The 18,685-nt window shown below is 44.5% G+C and overlaps 1 protein-coding gene across 3 annotated transcripts in view; it reads left to right on the top strand.

The window, feature by feature from the left end:
- The window catches only part of STAG3 (STAG3 cohesin complex component), a 135,672-nt gene that overhangs the window by 109,473 nt on the left and 7,514 nt on the right, over positions 1-18,685 (top strand). For all 3 annotated transcript variants that reach the window (XM_068274049.1, XM_068274051.1, XM_068274050.1), the window contains exon 32: positions 2,548-2,647. In XM_068274049.1, the coding sequence (XP_068130150.1) occupies positions 2,548-2,647 (100 nt within the window). The remainder of the gene's footprint in view (positions 1-2,547; positions 2,648-18,685) is intronic.

The raw sequence follows: 18,685 nt of genomic DNA, 5'->3' as shown, positions 1-18,685 counted from the left end.
AGCTTGCTTGTTATCAGCCCTGATAAGAATCCCCGCCTGAGCATTCAGTCTGGCTTTGCTCAGGAATCATTACAGCTGAGTCTGTCTTCTCTGATGTCTTTTCAAGCCCAAGCCTGCCCCCTTCTGGCTCTGCTATAATGACTCACCTATAATGATTCCTGAGCAAAGCCAGACTGAATGCTGTCGGGGATTTTATCATGGCTGGTAACAAGCAGGCTGAGCAGTGAAGGATGAAACAGAGAGCAGGGTAGGTGTTTTCTCTTATGTTCCCACTGATATATATGGTAAAATACATGAGGGTGCTTCATCTCTGGTTCCCTTTAAGCCTGTCTTCTCCACAAACACCTCTGTGCAACCCCTCCCCCCCCCCCCCCCCCCCCCATAAGTGGGGATTCACCAGATCCAAATACCTCAAAGACTACACCATAGTAGCAGCCATGGTAATGGAGTATCACAGCCACCCTACGAGCTAATCTAGTGGCAGTGATAGGACCATGCTCTGCGTGCGCACAGTAGTGTTAACCCACGCTGTGTGTGTGGTGTTGTAGCGCACTTTCCTGCATCAAGCCGTTGGTGCTTTACAGATAGTCACTGAGATTTAGTACTGTACAAAGTCACTGAGATCTAGTGCTCTTTACATAGTTGTGTTAATGTAAGGGGCTCATTTAGACTGTGTTTTTCTGAAGTATAGACTAAGCAACAAGCTCATGGTAACGCAGAACTCATTGGAGTGTGTGAGGGGCTACAATGGTCCTAAAAGCCCCCTTACTTAAAATGCTATGGAAAACAAGTGTGCTTTCTTAAAACAGAAAGAATTTGCGATAATTCAGGTTGGAGTGAGCTTGAGATGTCTCCCAGGGCATCACTGCTGAATATATGCAAATTACCCATTGTCGTCCTTAGAAGCTAAACACACCTCCAGAACCGCTGGAATGCAATGATGTGTCAGCTTGTTAATTAGTACAGAGCCATAATAATCCAACATGCATACAGACTGTTTCGGATTGTTTGATCCTCATCAGTGCATGGCATGGATTAATTTGGCTCTATGCAGTAGAACTTGAAACACCCAGAGGTACAGACTAACCAGCTCATGGCGAACTAGAACTGAGGATCAATAAATCCGGAACTGTATGCATGTTGGATTATTATGGCTCTGTACAAATTAACAAGCTGACACATCATTGCATTCCAGCAGTTCTGGAGGTGTGTTTAGCTTCTAAGGGCAGAATGGTTAATTTGCATATATTCAGCAGTGATGCTCTGGGAGACATCTCAAGCTCACTCCAACCTGAATTATCGCAAATACTTTCTGTTTTAAGCAAGCAAACTTTTGTGTTCTGAAGTATGGAAAACACGTCAGCACAGAATGATTATCCCAGTGAGGACAGGTATACTGATGTTTCAATCTATACGAGAAGCACTCCAGTAATTGACATACGTTTGTGTTATCATTCTGTTATTTGCCATGACGAAGGGGGACACGCTGTGGCCTCCGAAATGGTCATTGGTGACCGGAATGTCGTGTGAATAAACCACGTTGAACCATCATTGAATGTGCTGATCCTTGGATTTTCTACATTGATATTTTGGTCCAGCACCTTAAAGGACCTCTGTCGTGAAAATCTTAAAATTATAAATATATGTAAACACATACAAATAAGAAGTACATTCCTTCCAGAGTAAAATGAGCCATAAATTACTTTCCTCCTATGTTGCTGTCACTTACAGTAAGTTGTAGAAATCTGACATTGCCAACAGATTTTGGACTAGCCCATCTTCTCATGGTGGGTTCTCAGTGTTTTCTTAATTTTTAAAAGCACTTAGTGAATGGCAGTTGCTCCGTCCAACTGCCAAAATAGTGTACAGTGAGCAGGGAGGCCAGCATCATTGTATAAAGATATTTCAGGGAATGTCTTTATAAAGAATAAAGGCCATGTTGAGAATCCCCTATGGAGAGATGGACTAGTCCAAAACCTGTCAGTAATGTCAGATTTCTACTGCCTACTGTAAGTGATAGCAACATAGGAGAGAAGTAATCTATGGCTCTTTTTTACTCTGGAAAAACAAACGTTTGCTTTCTTAAAACAGAATGAATTTGCGATAATTCAAGTTGGAGTGAGCTTGAGATGTCTCCCAGTGCATCACTGCTGAATATATGCAAATTAATGTGCCCCTCACACACTCCAATGAGTTCTGGTTCACCATGAGCTTGCTGGTTAGTATGTTCACTCCGGAAAAAAATGTACTTCTTATTTGTATGTGTTTTAAATTTTAAGATCTATATGAGAAGCACTCCAGTAATTGACACGTTTGTGTTATCATTCTGTTATTTGCCATGACGAAGGGGGACCCGCTGTGGCCTCCGAAACGGTCATTGGTTACCGGAGTGAATATATTGTGTGTCGTGTGAATAAACCACGTTGAGCCTCCATTGAGTGTGCGGATCTTTTGGATTTTCTACATTGATATTTTGGTCCAGCACCTTAAACCCTTATGTGGTTTGCAACTCTCTCTCTGATGTATGTTTGTTTTGGGGTTCCGCAGTCTGAGCCTGATGACGGAGGAGGTGGAGGAGGAGGAGGAGGAAGAAGAGATGGAGATAGAAGATGTGCAGAGCAGTGCTGAATCTACACAGGGAGAGCAGGTGAGATGTATCTGCAGAACACAGGTGTGAATGTCAGTCTTTTGTGTCCCTGCCTTACTGTTTAGTGACCCTCTAGCCCAAGACGCGCCCACTGGTCAGGTGACCCGACACTTTCCTGGCTACATTCCTGTTCCAGCTCAAGTGACTCGCTGTGTTGTCAAACTTAAAGAAAACCTGTTACTAAAAAAAAACTCCCCTGGGGGGTACTCACCTCGGGTGGGGGAAGCCTCCGGATCCTATCGAGGCTTCCCCCATCCTCCTGTGTCCCAGGGTGGTCTCGCTGTGCCCCTCCGGACAGCGGAGATGTAAATATTTACCTTCCCGGCTCCAGCGCAGTATCGGCTCTCCGCTCGGAGATAGAAGGAAATAGCTAATCGCTGTCGGTCCGCTCTACTGCGCAGGCGCAAGTCTCCTGCACCTGCGCAGTAGAGCGGACCTGACAGAGATCGGCTATTTCCGCCTATCTCCATGCTGAGAGCCGGAACAGCGCCCCCGCTGGAGCCAGGCAAGGTAAATATAACAAGCCTTGTCAGGCCAGAATTGCAGGACACTTCGGGGGAGCCAGCGCTGGATTGCCTGCAGCTACAGGAGTGGGGAAAGCCTTATTGGGACCCTGAGGCTTCCCCCTCCCAAGGTGAGTACCCCCCCAGGGGAACTTTTTTTTTTTTTTTGTTAGTCTCTTTAAATAGATGCGTTTGAAATTGAATGTTATAAAATGTTGCTTTCCATTTCAGTCTGAACCCTGCTGTGATTTTTTTAGGCATACCTATGTGAACCGACTTTGCCTTTAGTTCTTCTTGGGCATGTTTCACGCTTATCAAAAATCAAATCAGAATTGCAAATTTGTGGAAAAACTCACATACATGAGTTGATGGAGTTTCGACTTCTGAGTCATATTTTGCAGAATTGTTTTCACGGTTTCATGTGCATGAAGAAAACTCTTTCAGCATAAATTCGCACACCACATGCAGTTTTTTTTTTTTCTCAGTGACAATCATTTCCTACCCCGCCAAATCATGTGCAGATGAATGCGCATATAGTCCTAAAAATTTGCATGCGGAACAACATGGATGTTTTTCACATGGACAAATGTGAATCCTGCTTTAGATTGTACCTGAAGCGAAAAAAAGTGCCGCAAATGTGTACCTACCTAACTTGAGAGAAGCCCAGTGTCCTCCCCAAGCCCTATCAGCCCAGGCGCTCCACCCAGCTAATTTTGGTGGGCGCCCGGCTGTCATCGGCTCTCCTCTTAACTCCCCTCCGGGGGGCAATCCGCCGGCATTTCCTGGAAGGGGCAGAGCTTTCAGCTTCAGCTCTGCCTCTCCTGACGTCAATCGCGGCGGATCGCCGCCTCTGCCCGCCCCTCTCACTCTTCCTTCACAGAGAGGGGCGGGGAGAGGCGGCGATCCGTGCGGCGATTGACGTCAGGAGGGGCAGAGCTACAGCTGGAAGCTCTGCCCCTCAGCGCAGTCGTGGATGTTTGCCCGGGGGAATTGGGGGCTCTGCAGCCCTCGTTTAGCGGCGGGGTTGCGGCGAATTACTTGGGAGCACTGAAGCGAACTATAAGGTAAAATAGGCAAAAATAGTTCGCTTCCGTGTCTCTTTTGCTTTTGCCAGAGCGGGCCACAAAATATTGTATCGAGGGCCGCAAATGGCCTGCGGGCCGCGAGTTTGAGACCCCTGCTTTAAAGGATACCCGAAGAGACATGATGAGATGGGCATGGGTATGTACAGTGCCAAGCACACTAATAACTATGCTGTGTTCCTTTTTTTCTTTCTCTGCCTGAAAGAGTTAAATATCAGGTATGGAAGTGGCTGACTCACTCCTGACTCGGACAGGAAGTGACTACAGTGCGACCTTCACTGATAAGAAATTCCAACTATAAAACACTTACCTAGCAGAAAATAGCTTCTGAGAGCAGGAAAGAGATAAAAAGGGTCAATAGTTCATAGATTTTAGCTCTGGCATACTTCAATGAATGTGTCATTGAGCAAAAACAATAAAACAGTTAAAACTTAAAAAGTAGATTTAAACATAAAATAAAACTGTGGAATATCTTACGTCATTTTTAGGAGATGGAAGATATATACAATAGTTTATTTCATTAGTTTATTTTTGCTTCGGTGTCCTTTAACCACTTAAGTCTATCTGGACGGCAGGGCCGGGCCGAGGCATAGGCTGGAGAGGCTCCAGCCTCAGGGCGCAGTGTAGGAGGGGGCGCACAATTCATTCAGCTGTCATTCCTAATTGTGTTTGAAGCAGAAAGAAATAAGAAAGGGGGATACATAGCAGTGACTGCAAGCCAGATAACTAGATATTAAGGTGTTGGGGAGGTTGTGGGCCCTGTGGCACCTCTTAGTCTAATAGCAATCAGTGTGTGATGGCTGGGGTGGCAGGGATGGAGGGGCGCACTTTGGTGTCTCAGCCTTGGGTGCTGGAGGACCTTGTCCCGCCTCTGCTGGACGGATATATCCGTCCAGATAGACTGTGCTGCTGCCTGAGGCGCGCGCTCCTGCTGCCTGCCGTAACCCCCCTCCGATCAGTGAATGGGAATATAATTCCCATTCACCGATCTTAAGGTGGCCACTAACGGTCCAATTTCTAGCGAAAAATCGTTCGAGCGATCAGAAATTCTGATCGGATTAGTTGTAAATAATCTCTATTGGTGGACACAATCGATTATGAACGAGTGAAAAAAAAGTCGTCCGAATGAATTTTCGTGGAACCAAAATTTGTTTTTTCTTGTTGGTCGTGATAGATAGGAAGCAAATATTAATTCGTTGATAGTGTAGTGAAGGATTTCACTTCCGATCAGAATTTCTGATCGCTCGAACGATTTTTTGCTAGAATTTGGATCGTCAGTGGCCACATTAAGTCCCCCGCAGAAAAACAGACGGTCTCTAATCAGAGACCGCAGTATTTCTGCCAAAAAAGTTTCCCAGCCTTCTTGTAGTTCCTGGAAGTGTGATCGTACGCTTCTAGGACTTTTTTGACTGTGGCCATCTTGTGGCCAAATAGTAAACTACACCCACATACATTTTTTTACATTACAATACATTATTTTACATTTAAAATTATCTGTTTCCCTCCCACACCAAAAATTACCCAAATACATTCTTTAATAAAAAAAAATAAAATTAGTTACTTAACCAGCTGCCGCCCGCGTCACGCCAGTAGGCGTGGCCGCGGCGGCAGCCCCAGGACCGCCTAACGCCGATTGGCGGAAGGTCCTGTCAAACAGAAATGCGGGCGATCGCGCGCGCATGCGCGCGCACATCGCCCGGCATGACTTGCGGCCCCCCCTGTGTCATCAGCCCGCCGGCCAATTAGCAGCGCCGGCGGGCTGCGACTTTTCAAATAGGCCTATCCCAAGTGTATAATACACGTTATGTAAACAACGTGTATTATACTGGCTGCCTCCTCCTCTCCTGGTCACAGCGCGCCCGGACCACCAGGAGAGAGGACGGCAGCCCTGCTCAGTAAGCCACACACGTTTCCCCGCTCGATCCCCCACCCGATCGCCGCTGATCACCCCCACTACCCCCCTCACTGGCCCTGCCAAGGCGTCTGACTGAGGTCTGAGTGTCATCTGGTCGCCTGTCACAGCTCTGATCGAGGTCTGTGTGACGTGAGTGGCATGTGAGTGACATCATTGCCTGTGCACAGTTTTTTGACTTCTGATTGATTGATTGCGTTGTGATTATTGATCATCTGTGATTGCCCTGTGTTTTCAATTGCTGTATACATTGGTTGGCATCTGACAGCGGCACTGTGATTGATATCTGGTCGCCTGTCACAGCTCTGATCGAGGTCTGAGTGAGATCTATTGTCTGTGCACTGATTTTTGACATCTGATTGATTGATTGATTAGTGATTGGTATTTGATCATCTGTGATTGCCTGAGATTTCAATTGTTGTTTACATTGGTTGGCATCTGACAGCGGCGCTGTGATTGATATCTGGTCGCCTGTCACAGCTCTGATCGAGGTCTGAGTGAGATCTATTGTCTGTGCACTGATTTTTGACATCTGATTGATTGATTGATTAGTGATTGGTATTTGATCATCTGATTGCCTGAGATTTCAATTGCCGTTTACATTGGTTGGCATCTGACAGTGGCACTGTGATTGATATCTGGTCGCCTGTCACAGCTCTGATCGAGGTCTGAGTGAAATCTGAGTGACATCTATTGTCTGTGTACTGATTTTTGACATCTGATTGATTGATTAGTGATTGGTTTTTGATCATCTGTGATTTCCCTGTGATTCCAATTGCTGTTTACATTTGTTGGAATCTGACAGCGGCACTGTGATTGATATCTGGTCGCCTGTCACAGCTCTGATCGAGGTCTGAGTGACAGCTATTGCCTGTGCACTGTTTTTTTGGCCAGTGAGTTAGCTAGGCCCCTTTTGTTAGGTAGTTAGCGCCCAGCCCACTACACCGCAATCACTATAAGTCGCTGATTAGCGTCATCACTGTCGCTAATCTGCATTGGTACTATATAGTATCTGTAAGTGATCAGTACTGATCACAGTCAGATCTATATAAGTACGTTAGGGTCACCTTAGAGTAGGCTCCACTAAAAACGCAGTGTTTGCCCGATCAGGCCTGATCGTTCTGCCGCACTTGCGTTCAGCCCTCCCCACCAAGTGAAAGAAATTTTTGTTTTCTGATCACTGCAAAAAAACACAATAGCTGCGACGCTATAAAGATCAGTTTTGATTTTTTTTTTTAAATCAAAACTGAGCGATCGCAGCTCTTTACTTAACAAATACTCCCATTTGCTAGACAGGTGCATTTTTTCCTGGGTGGTCTCAGAGGAATACCCCCTAAATTTAGCAGCCCAAAATGGCAAAAAAGATGTATTCCCTGCAAGAGGCCTACAGTATTATGGCCGAGTCGGGTGAGAGTGATTGGGACTTCTCATCCGATGAATCCGGCTCAGAATATGAACCTGTAGAGGACAGTGACTCTCTGACCGATAGTTCTGATGACGAGGTTGTGGTCCCTGCTAGCGCCAGGCGTTCCCGACCCCATGTCAGTGGACCACAGGTTGCGCAGGATCAACCTCAAGGCCAGCAGAGTGGTGCTAGCGCTGATCCAGATTTTGATGGTGAGGCATGCACCAACAGCGCAGCACATCCTGGACTTGAAACCAGTACTGCCGTAGACCCTGGTGAAGTGGCGAGCACCAGCATGGCAGTTGAAACTGGTTCGGTGGTACGTGCAGTAAGACCCCAGTCGCAGCCACCAGAAACACGGGCCCGTAGTACCCCTAGGCTCCCAGAGGTGCTGGCAAACCCTCATTGGAAGTTCCCTAATTCCGCCGCACCCGTAGTGCCCCCTTTCACCGCCCAGTCTGGAGTCCAGGTGGAGACAGATCATCTAGGATCGGCCCTAGACGCTTTTCATCTGATCTTCACCGAGGGTCTCTACGACTTAGTCGTGGCAGAGACCAACCGTAAGGCCACACGATTTATCACCGCCAATCCGAACAGCTCCCATGCCCAGCCTTTTCGGTGGAAACAGGTCACAGTTTTCGAATTTAAAATCTTTTTGGGCCTTCTCCTTAACATGGGTCTAACTAAAAAAAATGTATTGCGGTCCTATTGGTCTACGCACCCAATACATCACATGCCCATGTACTCTGCTGCCATGTCCAGGTCACGTTTTGAGGACATCCTGCGCTTCCTGCACTTTAATGATGATACAACCTGTCATGAAAGAGGCCACGCTGACTATGACCGGCTCCACAAATTTCGGCCCCTCATAGACCACCTGTCATCCAAATTTGCAGATGCTTACACCCCTGAACAGAACATCTGTATAGACGAGTCCCTCGTACATTTTACCGGGCGCCTTGGCATTAAGCAGTACATCCCAACCAAGCGCGCCCGGTATGGGGTCAAGCTGTATAAGCTCTGTGAAAGGGCCACAGGCTATACATATCGCTTTAGGGTCTATGAGGGCAAAGACACAAAATTGGAGCCGGTCGGATGCCCTGACTACCTGGGGTGCAGTGGCAAGATTGTGTGGGACTTGGTGTCACCCTTATTCCACAAGGGGTACCATCTCTATGTGGACAACTACTACACAAGTGTGGCCCTCTATCAGCATTTGAAGATACTCGGAATTCCTTGCTGTGGCACCGTGCGGCCTAGTCGCCGGGGCTTCCCCCAATATCTCACTGCTACCCGACTTGCACGGGGGGAGAGGGCTGCCTTGTGTAATGACGACCTTCTTGCAGTGAAATGGAAGGACAAGAGGGACGTTTACCTTCTGTCGACCATTCACGGAGACACGACAGTCCAAATTCAGCGAGCAACTGAGGTTGTTGAGAAACCCCTCGCCGTCCACGACTATAATTTAAACATGGGAGGGGTGGACTTCAATGACCAGATGTTGGCTCCCTATTTAGTTTCCCGAAGGACCAGCCGCTGGTATAAGAAAGTGGCTATTTACTTGATTCAATTGGCAATGTACAACAGCTTTGTTCTCTACAGTAAGGCTGGGAGAACAGGATCCTTCCTTAAATTTCAGGAAGAGATCATTTCGGAACTCCTGTATCCAGGAGGGGCCGTGGCCAATCCCCCTGATGTAGTTAGCCGGCTACATGAAAGACACTATGCTTATGTCTTTCCGAGTACCCCAGGTCAACGCACCCCAAGAAAACATTGTCGTGTCTGTAAGAGGGATGGAATGAGGCGTGACACCACTTTTTATTGTCCCTACTGTCCTGACCAGCCTGCCCTATGCATAGGGGAGTGTTTTGAAAAGTTCCACGAACACATTCGCTATTGGAGTAGGGAACGTGAGACACAGTAGTAGTCTCTCAAGGCTCTTTCACACTGGAGCGATGTGTTGCAGCATATTGCCTAGCGAAAGTCCCACTTTGCGGTCCCCCCTTACGCCGGAAGTGGTTGACTTAAAGCTAGTGCATACCTACGCTACTGCGCGACTCCTGTGTGTGAAACCAGACATCTGCTTTTGAGAGACCCAAATACACAGGGCTGCCAGAAACCTCTCCTTTCACTTGGGACAAAGTGCATATAGTGTACTTCGCTACATCTCTGTGCGATTTGCGCTTTGCACACTGTCCCATGGGGAAGGAGAAGTTTGTCCTCGGAAGGTAAGTTAAAAACAAACAAAAAAAAAACAGGTAAGCAAAAGTTCCAAATGTCATTGTTTGGTTAAAAAGGTTTAATAAAGTTTACGAATGTTAATGTTAATGAATTTCTTGCATTGCTGCTTGCTTGTTTTTTTTTTTTTGTATGTTTTTTTTTCTCTCTCTTTTTCCATCCTTTACCCTTCCAGGTGGACCGAGCGAACGACTGATCGACCAACCAGCTGCAGCACTGATGGTGCATCCTGACAGAAGCATTGCGCGTCTGTCAGATTACACACAAGTCGGTGCATGCAGCGCTGCAGGACGAGATTTCTCCTCCGCAGTAAGATACGTTTGTCAAGGCATATGAGCTGAGGGGTGGTGTTGGAGCTCCTATGCTTTGGCAAGCACTTTGTATCAAAGCTGGCAAAGGTTTTTTTCATCCACATCGATCGATGTGAATGGATTAATCTGGTTTGCCAGGGCATAGGAGCAAAGTGGGTTTGGAAAATTTTGTGGGCGGTGCTCCTATGTCCTGGCAAACGCCATGCCCCCCTCTTTTTTCACATATTTTGGCAGATATTTTTTCATCCACATTGATCAATGCGAATGTGAGAATCTTTGCCGTTCATTTTTCCTTTTATGGAGAAAAAAGTGCATCACCCGTATGCCCAATATAAGGAGTATAGCAGAAACTCCTAATACTGGCCATACATGTAATGATTGTGGAGACGCTAAAATGCCAGGACAGACCCCCACAAGTGACCCCATTTTAGAAAGAAGACACCCCAAGGTATTCGCTGAGGGGCATGGTGAGTTCATAGAAGATTTTATTTTTTGTCATAAGTTAGCAGAAATGGATTTTTTTATTTTTTTTCCCACAAAGTGTCATTTTCCGCTAACTTATGACAAAAAATAAAATTTTATATGAACTCAGTATGCCCCTCGTGGAATACCTTGGGGTCTCTTCTTTCCAAAATGGGGTCATTTCTGGGGTGTCCTGGAATTGTTTGGTGGGGGCCTAAATTGTGAGCACCCCTGTAAAGCCTAAAGGTGCTCATTGGACTTTGGACAAGTTTGCGCAGCTAGCCTGCAAAAAAGTGTCACATATGTGGTATTGCCATTCTCATGAGTAGTAGTATATTGTGTTTTGGGGTGTCTTTCCACACATACCCATGCTGGGTGGGAGAAATATCTCTGTAAATCACAATTTAGTGTAAAAAAATGGAAAAAATTGTCATTTACAGAGATATTTCTCACACACAGGATTGGTTATGTGTGAAATACACCCCAAAACACATTATACTATTATTCCTGAGTACAGCGATACCACACGTGTGACACTTTTTTGCAGCCTAGCTGTGCAAAGGGGCCCAAAGTCCAATGAGTACCTTTAGAATTTCACAGGTCAATTTTAATTATTTGGTTTCCAGACTACTCCTCACAATTTAGGGCCCCTAAAATGCCAAGGCAGTATAGGAACCCCACAAGTGACCCCATTTTGGAAAGAAGACACCCCAAGTTATTCCATGAGGGGTATGGTGAGTTCATAGAATTTATTTTTTGTCACAAGTTAGTGGAAAATGACACTTTGTGAGAAAAAAACCTAAAAAATCCATTTCCACTAACTTGTGTCAAAAAATAAAATATTCTATGAACTCATCATACCCCTCATGGAATACCTTGGGGTGTCTTCTTTCCAAAATGGGATCACTTGTGGGGTTCCTATACTTCCCTGGCATTTTAGGGGCCCAAAACCGTGAGGTATAGTCTGGAAAACAAATGAGTAAAATTGACCTGTGAAACTCATTAGACTGTGGGCCCCTTTGCACAGCTAGGCTGCAAGAAGGTGTCACACATGTGGTATCCCCGTACTCAGGAGAAGTAGTATAATGTGTTTTAGGGTGTCTTTTCACACATACCCATGCTGGGTGGGAGAAATATCTCTGTAAATGACAACTTTTTCCATTTTTTTACACACAATTGTCCATTTACAGAGATATTTCTCCCACCCAGCATGGGTATGTGTAAAAATACACCACAAAACACAATATACTACTTCTCCGGAGTATGGGGATACCACATGTGTGGCACTTTTTTGCACCCTAACTGCGCTAAGGGGCCCAAAGTCCAATGAGTACCTTTAGGATTTCACAGGTCATTTTGAGACATTTGGTTTCAAGACTACTCCTCACGGTTTAGGGCCCCTAAAATGCCAGGGCAGTATAGGAACACCACAAATGACCCCATTTTAGAAAGAAGACACCCCAAGGTATTCCGTTAGGAGTATGGTGAGTTCATAGAAGATTTTATTTTTTTGTCACAAGTTAGCGGAAATTGATTTTTATTGTTTTTTTCACAAAGTGTCATTTTCCTCTAACTAGTGACAAAAAATAAAATCTTCTATGAACTCACCATACTCCTAACTGAATACCTTGGGGTGTCTTCTTTCTAAAATGTGGTCATTTGTGGGATTCCTATACTGTCCTGGCATTTTAGGGGCCCTAAACCGTGAGGAGTAGTCATGAAACGAAATTTCTCAAAATGACCTGTGAAATCATAAAGGTACTCATTGGACTTTGGGCCCCTTAGCGCAGTTAGGGTGCAAAAAAGTGCCACACATGTGGTATCGCCATACTCAGGAGAAGTAGTATAATGTGTTTTGCGGTGTATTTTTACATATACCCATGCTGGGTGGGAGAAATATCTCTGTAAATGGACAATTGTGTGTAAAAAAATCAAAATATTGTCATTTACAGAGATATTTCTCCCACCCAGCATAGGTATGTGTAAAAATACACCCCAAAACACATTATACTACTTCTCCCGAGTACAGCGATACTACATGTGTGGCACTTTTTTGCACCCTAACTGCGCTAAGGGGCCCAAAGTCCAATGAGTACCTTTAGGATTTCACAGGTCATTTTGAGACATTTGGTTTCAAGACTACTCCTCACGGTTTAGGGCGCCTAAAATGCCAGGGCAGTATAGGAACACCACAAATGACCCCATTGTAGAAAGAAGACACCCCAAGGTATTCCGTTAGGAGTATGGTGAGTTCATAGAAGATTTTATTTTTTTTGTCACAAGTTAGCGGAAATTGATTTTTAATGTTTTTTTCACAAAGTGTCATTTTCCGCTAACTTGTGACAAAAAGTAAAATCTTCTATGAACTCACCATACTCCTAACGGAATACCTTGGGGTGTCTTCTTTCTATAATGGGGTCATTTGTGGTGTTCCTATACTGCCCTGGCATTTTAGGGGTCCTAAACCGTGAGGAGTAGTCTTGAAACCAAATGTCTCAAAATGACCTGTGAAATCCTAAAGGTACTCATTGGACTTTGGGCCCCTTAGCGCAGTTAGGGTGCAAAAAAGTGCCACACATGTGGTATCGCTGTACTCGGGAGAAGTAGTACAATGTGTTTTGGGGTGTATTTTTACACATACCTATGCTGGGTGGGAGAAATATCTTTGTAAATGGACAGTTGTGTGTAAAAAAAAATCTAAAAAATCTCATTTACAGAGATATTTCTCCCACCCAGCATGGGTATGTGTAAAAATACACCCCAAAACACATTATACTATTTCTCCTGAGTACGGCGATACCACATGTGTGACACTTTTTTGCAGCCTAGGTGCGCTAAGGGGCCCAAAGTCCTATGAGCACCTTTAGGCTTTACAGGGGTGCTTACAATTTAGCACCCCCAAAATGCCAGGACAGTAAACACACCCCACAAATGACCCCATTTTGGAAAGTAGACATCCCAAAGTATTCAGAGAGGGGCATGGTGAGTCTGTGGCAGATTTCATTTTTTTTTGTCACAAGTTAGCAGAAATGGAAACTTTTTATTATTTTTTTTGTCACAAAGTGTCATTTTCCGCTAACTTGTGACAAAAAATAAAATCTTCTATGAACTCACCATGCCTCTCAGTGAATACTTTGGGATGTCTTCTTTCCAAAATGGGGTCATTTGGGGGGTATTTATACTATCCTGGAATTCAAGCCCCTCATGAAACATGACAGGGGGTCAGAAAAATCAGAGATGCTGGAAAATGGGAAAATTCACTTTTTGCACCATAGTTTGTAAACGCTATAACTTTTACCCAAACCAATCAATATAGGCTGAATGGGTTTTTTTTAATCAAAAACATGTTTGTCCACATTTTTCGCGCTGCATGTATACAGAAATTTTACTTTATTTGAAAAATGTCAGCACAGAAAGTTAAAAAAATCATTTTTTTGACAAAATTCATGTCTTTTTTGATGAATATAATAAAAAGTACAAATCGCAGCAGCAATTAAATAGCACCAAAAGAAAGCTGTATTAGTGACAAGAAAAGGAGGTAAAATTTGTTTGGGTGGTAAGTTGTATAACCGAGCAATAAACAGTTATAACTGCAGTGGTCTGAATTGTAAAAAATGGCCTGGTCTTTAGGGGGGTTTAGCACTGCAGTCTTCAAGTGGTTAAAGTGAACCTCCGGACTAAAAATCGACTCGGCAGCACTGAAAAGGCTTGGTGTTTCTTTAACAGTTTCACAGCATCAGAACTTTGTTTCTCTTATACAAGCCTCATTTTTAGCTGCACAGAAGAAAACTGCCCGGGCTTTTTTTTCCCTGATACTGTGCAAAGCATGATGGGATTTCTGATGTTGTTGTTCTCGTTCTGCTGCTCTTTTGGTGCAATTTTTTTTTTTTTTTTTCACATTTTGAATATGGCATTTGAAGCTTAGTGTGTGCAGCTGGGAGGGGTAATCAGGACACAGGACACTTGGAACTGTGTCTCATGCTCCTTGTCACCTCCTTTCAACCAAAAAGATGGCTGCCCCCATGACAAAGATGGCAGCCCCCATGAATCACAAACATTTGCCTGTTCTTTTAACCACTTGCCGACCAGGGGTGATTTGCCTGATCTGTGCTGCGTGGGTTCTCCAGCCCGCAGCACAGATCAGTATTATGCCAGGGCGATCAGACTTCCCCCCCCCCCCCTCCCCTTTTTTCCCCACTAGGGGGATGTCCTGCCGGGGGGGTCTGATCGCCGCCGGCCATCTGCGTTTTGCGGGGGGGGCTCCTCAAAGCCCCCCTCCGCAGCCATTTCCGCCCTCTGCCTCCTTACCTCCCTCCCTCCCTCTCTCCGTAATGCGCAGGACGGAGTTCCGTCCTGCTCATTGAAGGATAGGCTTCCGCCTATCAGATGCCGGCGATCCCCGGCCAATCAGAGGCCGGGGATCGCCGATCTGCCCTACGGCGCTGCTGCGCAGCAGCGCCGTATGATGTAAACAGCGGGGATTTCTTCCCCGCGTGTTTACATTTTGCCGGCGAGCCGCGATCGGCGGCTCTCCGGCTGTTCACGGAGACACCATCCGTGAACTGACATGGAAAGGCCGCTCGATCGAGCGGCCGTTTCCATGGTAACCCGCAGACGACCAGTTTACGCCAATCGGCGTTAGCTGGTCGTCAAGAGGTTAAAACAGGGTGGGTAAGAGATTATATTACCTATCTATTCTAATTAACATAACTAATGTAACTTGATGACAGTATGTTTGTTTAGGCTGAAGTTCCACTTTAACCTCCTTGCCGGTTATCCCGAGCTCAGCTCGGGGTAACCTGCGTAGGAGGATTTCTCAGGCCCCGCTGGGCCCATTTGCATAATTTGTTTTTCCCTACACGCAGCTAGCACTTCGCTAGCTGCCTGTGGTACGCGATCGCTGCCGCTACCCGCCGCTTCGCTGCTACTGCCGCGCCGAGCTGCCCCTCCCCCCCCCCCAGACCCCTGCGCAGCCTGGCCAATCAGTGCCAGGCAGCGCTGAGTGGTGGATCGGGATTAACTCTGACGTCCATGACGTCACCAATGTCATCCCGCCCCGTCGCCATGGCGACAGGGGAAGCCCAGCAGGATATCCCGTTCTGTACGGGATTTCCTGCTTACTCTGATCGCGGGAGGTGGGTGGGGGGATGTGCAGCGGCTATCATGTAGCAAGCCCTGGGTTCGCTACATTATTTAAAAAAAAAAAAAAAGTGCTCTGCTGCCCCCTTGCCGCGGGAATTGGACTGGCAAGGGGGTTAAAGCGGAATATAACCAAAAATGTCTTCTTTGCTCTAATAGATTGTTCCCAGGATATTATATACAACCAGCATTTTTTTTGTATATTGGAGGAGAAAAAGAAAGCCCTTATAACAAGCACCACTTGAAAAAATACAAAATACTTTATTTCATAATTTAGATAAGGGTAATTAACGACATAATGAGATTCAACATGAAATTTAAAATCAATTAAAATATACGGCAAAGACCATTCCCTGTAGCAAAACAATCATGAATGCATACAATGATATATAAATAAATCTAGCATCTGAAAAGTATATCACAATACATCTGATGATAAATAGAGTCAGAAACCAGCATGATGGGCATCTATCAAAGAGCCCACCAATACTTGAACCCGGGTTCAGTATAAACAGGTGAAGGAAGGGGGGTATACCCCAAGGTGCAAAATTACCTGTGCAAACAATGCTATAACTTGTAATATATAATGTGACAAAAATCTGCAAAGTGAATGGACTAGTAGTGACTGGAGCAGCCTATAGAATAGGTGCATGCAAAGAGAAATGGTGAACAGCAGTGAAAAGGAGAACAATACTTATCCCCAGGTAAGGGCTGGATGGATCAGATGCTAGAAGCAGGGAAGAGTCGGTACCCCTCAGGACTATCCCACATGTTCCGCGGGCGTCACCACGCTTTGAAGGAGAGAGGACAGGTGTCCTCTCTCCTTCAAAGCGTGGTGACGCCCGCGGAACATGTGGGATAGTCCTGAGGGGTACCAACTCTTCCCTGCTTCTAGCATCTGATCCATCCAGCCCTTACCTGGGGATAAGTATTGTTCTCCTTTTCACTGCTGTTCACCATTTCTCTTTGCATGCACCTATTCTATAGGCTGCTCCAGTCACTACTAGTCCATTCACTTTGCAGATTTTTGTCACATTATATATTACAAGTTATAGCATTGTTTGCACAGGTAATTTTGCACCTTGGGGTATACCCCCCTTCCTTCACCTGTTTATACTGAACCCGGGTTCAAGTATTGGTGGGCTCTTTGATAGATGCCCATCATGCTGGTTTCTGACTCTATTTATCATCAGATGTATTGTGATATACTTTTCAGATGCTAGATTTATTTATATATCATTGTATGCATTCATGATTGTTTTGCTACAGGGAATGGTCTTTGCCGTATATTTTAATTGATTTTAAATTTCATGTTGAATCTCATTATGTCGTTAATTACCCTTATCTAAATTATGAAATAAAGTATTTTGTATTTTTTCAAGTGGTGCTTGTTATAAGGGCTTTCTTTTTCTCCTCTAATATACATTTATAACTTGAGTCCTAGCACACTTGATTCTGTCTGCCGGTGTTGCGGATTCTCTCTGATTACAGCATTTTTTTTTACTAGAACATCATTCAAAGGGTTAACCGAAGCTTCAATGCCTTCAGAGCTGGCCGCTTTGGAAAGTTAAATGTAATCTTGTGTTTACTTAAATGTATCAAGTGTGGAATGTGACACATTCTCTGACTGCAGAAGCTGCTGGACACAGAGAGAGAGTCAAACCATGTCTGCCTGAATGAATGAATAAAAGCAGTTATTAATAGAATGCAAAGTCCGCTCATAAAGCAAAAAACTGTACTTTTGGGAAGCTATAACTTATAAATGAATAATAATACTTATGAACAAATGCAAATATTATAACCGTATGGCATATAAAAAGTAGGAAAACATGTTTTTATTGAATATTATGTCCGGGTTTTAACCAGTTCACCCCCAAGGGTTTTTACAGACCAGAGCAATTTTCACTTGTCAGTGCTCCTCCCTTTTATTCCCTAATAACTTTATTACTACTCATCACAAGAAAATGATCTACACCTCGTTTTTTCGCCACCAATTAGGCTTTCTGTGGGTAGTACATTTTGCGAAGAATTTTTTTTATTCTAAATGCGTTTTAATGAGAAAAAAAAATCATTATTTCTCAGTTTTCAGCCATTATAGTTTTAACCACTTCACCACTGAGGGGTTTTACCCCTTGAACACCAGAGCAATTTTCACCTTTCAGCGCTCCTTCCATTCATTCGTCTATAACTTTATTATTACTTATCGCAATGAAATGAACTATATCTTGTTTTTTTGCCACCAATTAGGCTTTCCTTAGGTGAGACATTATGCCAATAATTTTTATTCTAAATGTGTTTTAATGGGAAAAAATGTGGGAAAAAATTATTTTTCAGTTTTCGGCCATTATAGTTTTTAAATAATGCATGCTACTGTAATTAAAACCCATGAAATGTATTTGCCCATTTGTCCCGGTTATAAAACCGTTTAAATTATGTCCCTATCACAATGTTTGACGCCAATATTTTATTTGGTAATAAAGGTGCATTTTTTTCAGTTTTGCATCCATCCCTAATTACAAGCCCGTAGTTTATAAAGTAACAGTGTTGTACCATCTTGACATAAATATTTAAAAAGTTCAGCCCCTAAGGTAACTATTTGTTTTTTTTTCTTTATTGTATTTTTTTTTTTTAATTACAAAAAATAAATAAAATTGGGGAATGTGGGAGGTAATGAGTTAATTTATTGTGTAAAACTAATGTATTTGTATATGTAAAATGCTTTAGGGTGTAGTTTTACTATTTGGCCACAAGATGGCCACAGTGAGTTTGTATTCATGCGACCTGTAAGCGTCCGGAAGGACGCTTACAGGAAGCAGTATGAGGCTGGGAAAATCACAATGATCGCTCTGTTCCTCATAGAAGCAGAAGATCATTGCGGGGGCTTAGATCAACGAACGGGAATGGATTTACCCGTTCATTGATCTCCGGGCGAGCGGACGGCGGCGTGCACGAGCGGCGGACAGCGGCGGTAGCGCAGGAGGTACAG

The sequence above is a fragment of the Hyperolius riggenbachi genome, chromosome 3 (genome assembly GCF_040937935.1).
Source record: "Hyperolius riggenbachi isolate aHypRig1 chromosome 3, aHypRig1.pri, whole genome shotgun sequence".
Classification (NCBI taxonomy): Eukaryota; Metazoa; Chordata; class Amphibia; order Anura; family Hyperoliidae; genus Hyperolius; species Hyperolius riggenbachi.
This window is presented reverse-complemented; position numbering and strand designations above follow the sequence as displayed.